The sequence below is a fragment of the Orbicella franksi genome, chromosome 12, assembly GCF_964199315.1.
Source record: "Orbicella franksi chromosome 12, jaOrbFran1.1, whole genome shotgun sequence".
NCBI classification, from domain to species: domain Eukaryota; kingdom Metazoa; phylum Cnidaria; class Anthozoa; order Scleractinia; family Merulinidae; genus Orbicella; species Orbicella franksi.
In genome coordinates this window covers 26410276-26417600 of record NC_138156.1, presented here as the reverse complement: position 1 = coordinate 26417600, position 7325 = coordinate 26410276, and the positions used below count along the sequence as shown (strand labels likewise).

The following is a 7325-nucleotide window of genomic DNA, read 5'->3' as shown; positions in this document are numbered from 1 at the left end:
ATTCATGACCAATAACAGGACAGACGCATGAAACTCTGACGTCAATTTGTTGTGTTTTTTTTTTTAATATACGACACTTTCACGTCCCCAGAGGCCGCGCTCCTTTTGGCCAGCACCAAGGGTTCACTAAGGGTGAAGAGTAAAGCTGGGTTCTAATCTCGTGACAAGCACGACGGCTGATAGATGCTTATGGTCTGTCAGCTGAATATACTGCAATGGAGTTTACGCAACTTCTTCTCTTTTTGCTACCGGTTTGGGCCTGCATTACTGAAGTGGATGGAAAAGAGAGCTTTGCTTCCGTCGTGTTTGATTCGGATGGCCAACTGGTGATAAAAGCGGGATATGACTCGTCCCAGCCGATGGTGGCTTGGGGTAAATTTCGTGACGAAATCAATTCCACTGGGTAAATATAAATTCCAAGTTGTTTACTTGATGTATTTCGACGGTAACTATAACTGTCAATGTATTAGAAGTGCAGGGTTGCATAATTGTCAAAGTTTTGTCGGGATGAGATGTAGGAAGGGAGGTTACTCCGTAAAAACTGAAATCTTAATTTAAGATTTTTCGTCTTACCTCAGCACCAGAACAAAAGCCGACGTAAGTTGTCAGCTATTGTTCTGAAGCTGAGGTAAGGCGAAAAATCTTAAAGATTTAGCTCTTATTAACCGAACTGGAGGTCTGTATGGGAGAATCTTGACCGAGGTCGTGAGTACAGACCGAACGCAGTGAGGTGTGTACACACGACCGAGGTCAAGATTCTCCCATACAGACCGACTTAGCTCGGCTAATAAGATGTTTATTATATGCCAAAGAAGAAAACTTTAATTTGTTTAATGTAACTGGTTTGCTGACATTTTGCTTGCGAAAGGCGATGAGCTTAACTTAAACCTGCCGAAATTTGCTCGTCTTCTTTACTTTTTTTGTCATCGGCTTTTTGGCACTTCCATAAATGATTGAGAAGAAAATAAGAGAAAATGGTGAACATTTTTGTATTTTAGTTTGCTACTTTTTCAACGCAAAATGAAGCCAGTCTAGATGCCGGTCTAGATGGGAAAATCTAGACCGCAGTCAATATCGATTTCAGCCGATCAAATTCCTGAATTTGGTAGTTCCCAGTCCTTGTGAGACACAGCCATATAATAATACGGAGTATCCTGTACGAAGAGTTTTTTTTTTTGGATGGGGGTGGGGGAGATGGGGCTGGATAATCCGAAATAAACAATTCCTGCACAGCAAAAACTGCTCCAAAAAAAACATTCTGCAAGGGCAGGGGAGGCATTGGGAAAAAATCAAGCAAGTGCTTTCTGCTTACATTATTTTGATTTTTGATGTTATTGCACAAGCTATTGCCCTCCAAGAAAAATCATGCACAACCTAAAGGTGAGAAAAAAATTCAATGTCCTAGAACATTGCTCAACCAACCCCCCCCCCCCCCCCCAAAAAAAAAGATAATGGTCCTTCCCTTACTACTTTCAGTGACTTATATTATTGAGGTAAATTAATGCTCATTTTCTTTGTTTTCTTTTGCAAAAGATGGTCATTCCTGGAGGTACATTCAAATGCTTCATTACCAGACAAGACACAAGCAATGGCAGCAGGGATGGCAGAGGGAGTTCTCACTGCAGAACTCATGTATAAAGGCTATCAAAATACCCTGGCTGGCTACTGTGATGCTGAACCTGACTTCTGCCCAAAACTGGGTAAATTCCTTGGTGAAAATCTAAAGTGGATGATGGAGCAAATCACTAGCTACCCTAAAGATGAATATTGGTACCAGGTGAGCACTTTAGATTTATGATTTAACTTACCACTCAACCAACTTATGGGAGGCACAGTTGCCTCGTGGTTAGTGCGCTTGTCTCCAGATCAAGCAGTTCAGGTTCGAACCCTGCCCTACATTGTGTACTTGGGCAAGACACTTTAGTCTCACACTTCCTCTCTCCACCCAAGTGTTGATATGGGTACTAGCAAACTTAATGCTGGGGATAACCTTGTGACGAACTAGCATCCCATCCAGGGAGGAGTAGAAATACTCCTAGTTGCTTCATGCTACAGAAACCGCAATGAGCTCTGACCTGATGGGCCACTTGGCTCATACGGTGTATGCAGACTTAACCTTACTTCTCAACCACTTCATTAAAATGCAAGGTCTTTAAAAGGGTTTAAAAGGGGGTGGGAGCTGTGGGGTGGGAACGTGGGAGAATAGGGGGCAGGAGGCAGGAGAGAAAAGGGTGGGAAGAGGGAGAGGAAAATGCGGGAAGCGGGAGTTCTAAGAAGGCAGGAATTCTTTCTTAAGTGTTAAAATACTTTCAAAAACAAGAACCCAAAAATGTTATTTGACTTACATTTAGCCTATTTTGAGACTTTTGGGCCTACAGAAAAACGAAAATTTGCCCTTGGGCTAAAAAACTGAGACTTACTGTCATGAAATGTTGTCGCTTAAGGTTTTAAAAGACATGAGTAAGAGGAGCAAGGCTGAAAACAAAGGAAAAACGGAAAAGGAAATGTCTATAAAGGATTGCACAGCTAAATGACAAGAATGTGTTTTAAGTCTCCTTATCCACAGGGGACAGGAGCAAGATGGACAGGAGTTGGGAGTAAAAGATACGGGAAGTGGGAGAGCAGGGTATGGGAAGCAGGAGGTTCTGACCCCCCTGTCCCCTCCCCCACCTAAAAGCTCAAAATTCATGAACATGTTGGGAGGTGTCTGGAAAACCCGAATAGCGAATAGTGAATAGTCCTGAATAGTCCTGAATAGTGCGAATAGTCTCGAATAGTGTGAATAGTGGCGAATAGTCGCGAAAAGTGGCAAATAGTGACAAATAGTCATCAATAGTCACCGCTTTAGATCTAATATTCTGCATTAATTAATTATACAAATAAGCAACAGAATTTCAGTGAATTTACTACCTTTTCTTCTCCGGACTCAGGCCAGGGCTGTCCATCGCTGACATTAAGAAAACAGAAAACACAAGGATAACCTAATAAAGACATATTTATGCTTTTGCAGCAGTTAAAACAGAAGAAATTATGTTTAGAAACACCTTTTGTCCTGGTAAGCATCTGTGCTTTTTAGCGGGAAAATCCCATCCTACCTTGCTGCGAGGTTGACTGTGAGATACTGGGTACCCTATTTGCTACAATTTCCCACTATTTGCCACTATTCACCACTATTCGAGACTGTTCGCCACTATTCACACTATTCAAGACTTTATTCGCACTATTCGCAATTCGCTATTCGGGACTGTTTGCTGTTTGCTATTCGCGACTATTCGCTATTCGCTATTTGGGTTTTCCAGACACCCCATGTTGGGGTATATGACTCTATGAATACTCCAAATTGATATTATCTATTCATTGTTAGTATATTATTTATAAATTAATGATTAAGTCATGGCTGCAACAAAGAGAATTGTTAATCAAGGAAGTATCTGTTATTGTATATGACTAGTAGATCCCACTGGTATAAACATGAATTAAGAACTGAATGGGTACTAATCTGTGTTGTACATGTAAAGCATTTTTTCTTAATTATTGAATCAATAATGTATCATAATAACAGATAAACCTGATCCTTGAGCAGTTTGAAGGAATTAAACAAGGTTATCTCCACAATACATCCATTCCTCCTATTGATGATTTTGGATTCCTGTAAGTATGCTATAACATTTAAAATCATTTATTTTTGTTAGTTAATTGTTTTCAAAACAGTGATCACGTTCATTTTGTTTACTGATTATCAGAAATCATGCATAAAGTTAAGACATGGTCAAAGTTCACATAAAATTATCTATTGCTGTGTTGTAAAATTCGATGGCTAAGGTGTACTGTACAGACCCCAGTTGTTCAGAGACTGGATAACGCTATCCAGTGGATAAACCATTTTTTAATTCAGTGGATAAGTGTGAACAAAACAAACCATTCTATCTGTTGGATAGTATTATCCACCTTTCGAACAACCCGGGCCAGTAGATTAAAGTATTTACTTTTGACATGTTCAAATGTTAAAAGGCTAAGAAGTAAAATGACCAGGAGAAATTTATAATTTGAGAAACCTTACAGATGGCATTATAATATGTAATGCTTTGTCTGCCGAACTTGAAACTGTAAGAGTATGTTGAATGTCCAGGGCTAAAGACCATCTATTCCATAGTAATTTAGTTTTCTTTGGTTGAATTTGTGTGTTGGAAGTCTGATGCAAGCTGACGGTGACTTGGAAGATCTGGAGCAGGTTTTAGGAAAGAAGGAAGTCCGCCGTGTGTTTGGCTCAGGTTCCTGTTCTGCACTGATTAAAGTTTTGCCAGGCAACAAAGACCTGTACATTTCTCAGGTCACATGGACATCTTATGCACAGTTGCTGAGAGTTTTTAAACTGTATGATATTGGAGTGACTGTGAGAGGAAGTGCAGGTGAGTGCTGTTCAAGAAAAAAATATATTTTAGAGTGGAACAGTACATTGTACACATAAGTCACATTCAATATTTAGGTTATTGTTTACATATTTATGATTACTCACTGTCTTAATAAATTTTCATGAGAGCTAGTATCATATGTTGCAGCTTGGATGAAAAAAATAAAGGTTAAATTACAGTGGAATCCTGATTTTTGGAACCTCCAAGGGAAACAAAAATTGGTTTGAAAAATTGGGTAGTTTTTGCAGTCAAGGGTTAAATTACATTGGTGAACTGAGGGAGAAAACTACTTTTGGTTCAAAATATCGGGATTCCACTTCTAAGGGCCACTAGGTGGTTTATCAGACCAGCGGTTTCTGTAGCATGATGTGACTACAGAGGTTCCCCAAGCATTTTGTGATTTGTTGCCACCCAAAATTCTATTTCCTGGGTGGAGAGAGGCACTGTGAGAATAGTGTCTTATTGTTTCCAGTGCTAACGACACTAACAAACCTTGAGCCCAACCTGGCAGAGCATGTACATCTATCCTAGGTGATAACTTTATATAATGTTATATTTTTAGCCCAGTTGAAAATTATTATAGTTAGAGCTAGACCTTTTATTGTGTAATTTGGGTGTGTTACTGTTATTGTGTTATGTGGTGTGGTACATGACGGTGTATATCAGAACTGATATTGAGACTAGTTCATGGATTTTGATTGTACAAGTTATTTTCTTCCCTTCCTTCCCACCCTAAACTGGGCTGAAGTTTTGTTTCTGGCTTTAATTAGTTTTTGCTTTCAAGTTTCCATGTACTGGAAATAAACTTCCTTTCCCAAAGAATTGTTGTGGTGTTAGTGTCTTGTATTTTAGTTAATTTTGCTGGTGAGAATTGTCAGAACATAATTTATTATTATTTACTATCAGATTCATTGCACAAGCTACCTCAACTTCTGCAGTAGTCACATAAAAATCTTTGATGACCAGTTTATTTTAACTAGGATATTTTTTAGGTGAAATTATTCCCGGAAGAAAGCAGAGTTTCTCATCTTACCCCGGCACGATGACAAGTGGGGATGACTTTTACATGTTAAGCAGTGGAATGGTCAGTACATGAAACATTTTGGCACAAATATTTTTAATTACATGTAGTGTCCCGTATGTTCATTGTGACTGTTTTATTACTATGGGTTATATTGTAGCAAGCATGTGGTCTCGAGATGTCAGACGATTAAAACATGTTGTTGTTATGAACCGATTTGTTTAGTGTATTAGGACGAAGACACCACATTATACAAAGTGATCATTGAACAAACTCTCACAATGTCTGAGTGTATAACAGTGCAGTTTCAAAATCCTTGTTACATGTGATGCTATTCTGTCATCCACTCTTGACAGATGTCCTGTGCACAACATGCAAATTTAAAATAACATTCAAGAAGATTTTTCTGACAAATCCCACCAATGTCACATTTTAGTTTTGGATGTCAAAATGCAGTCTTTCCCAGTTTGATTAGTTTAATTTAGAAAATGATTATTCTGCTAAATCATTGAAAATATTACTTATAGATTAATTATAGAGCGACTTTCTGCATCATTTTTTGGAATATTCAATAGGTTTATTTATTTATTTATTTATTTATTTATTTATTTATTTATGTTGTCTATTACTGATTAGATTTTCGCATACGGTTTAGTTCTTTTGTTGAATCAGTTGCTTTCAAAACGATTTACATGCACTTCTCAGTCATCATAGTTCAAAGGTGTAAATAACCCTAAGTAGACGAAGATTTAAATCTAATATGAGTTTGATAATGAATCGCTTACTTCAGTGTGTGTTTTCACCTGTTTTGGTCAGAAATAGGGTTTCGATTTTGGTCGTTTTGGTCTCAAATAGGATATGGCTTTTGCATAGAAGAAGCTTCTTTTTCCTCATTATCAATAGAGAGATTAAGCATGACGTTATCTCAAATGGCAAACGGCAAAAATGAAACTTTTGCCGTCTTTCTTCAACTGTCTGTACAGTATAATGAAAATATTTGTATTTGTGGTGAATAGTAAGAGCCATTTTTCTATTTTTGTGTGATTTATTTAAGGATTAAGAGAAAAGAATAAAACTTCAGAGGTAATCTTTGCCGTTTGCCGTCTACCGTAGACGTCATGCTTAAACTCTCTAATAAGACCATCAACAAAAGCCCTTCACAATACCTTTAGCATCGGTCTTTAATCTTTAATCTTTAATAAAAATTCCAAATTACATTATCAAGATAAATGACATCGACTTGTTGTCTCATTTCAAGAGCCCTAGGCAACTGATGAACTACTTGGGCTAATTGAGACACAGTTGATCTGCCTGGCAAAAAGCCATGCTGCCATTGCGTAATATAAGGGGATATAATACCAAAGATATTACTATAAACTTGCCTCTCCAGTAATTTAGAAAACACATCAAAATTGAAATGCCCCGAATGAATGTCTGAACTAGGTAACTAATAATGAGACAGGTCTGAAACAGGGTCTTATTAGAGTGTCAAATTTTTGGTCAGGTCACAAATAGGGTTGGGAAAATCGCAGATTTTGGTCTTAAATAGGGTAAGGGGTTTGGAAAGCAGGCCGCACAACCCTACCCGATTTTTGTGGGAGTACTTCCAGGGAAATTAATACTCCTTTTTATCACAGGTGTCTCAAGAAACCACTATTGGAAATAGTAACCCTGACCTGTGGAAGTATGTAGTGGAGAGAGGAATCGTTTTAGAGTGGATACGCTCTATCGTAGCTAATCGATTGGCACGCACCACAGTAGAATGGGGTTATTACTTTTCACAGCACAACAGTGGAACGTAAGTCTTTCGTGTTTCAAGTTTTCAGTTCTTTCATGCACAAATAGTTTCATGCACAAATAGTCAAACTTTCCGTAATCTGAGACATTTTTGA

The 7325-nt window shown here is 38.1% G+C and overlaps 1 protein-coding gene across 1 annotated transcript in view; it reads left to right on the top strand.

Annotated features, from left to right (window-relative positions):
* Positions 1–200: 200 nt before the first annotated feature.
* Positions 201–7325, top strand: part of LOC145463145 (putative aminopeptidase PLBD2) — an 11537-nt gene continuing 4412 nt past the window's right edge. Inside the window, exons 1-6 of the mRNA XM_081446866.1 lie at positions 201–403; positions 1534–1777; positions 3563–3651; positions 4192–4409; positions 5405–5496; positions 7071–7231. Coding sequence (XP_081302992.1) covers positions 216–403; positions 1534–1777; positions 3563–3651; positions 4192–4409; positions 5405–5496; positions 7071–7231 — 992 coding nt within the window. The 5' untranslated portion in view covers positions 201–215. The remainder of the gene's footprint in view (positions 404–1533; positions 1778–3562; positions 3652–4191; positions 4410–5404; positions 5497–7070; positions 7232–7325) is intronic.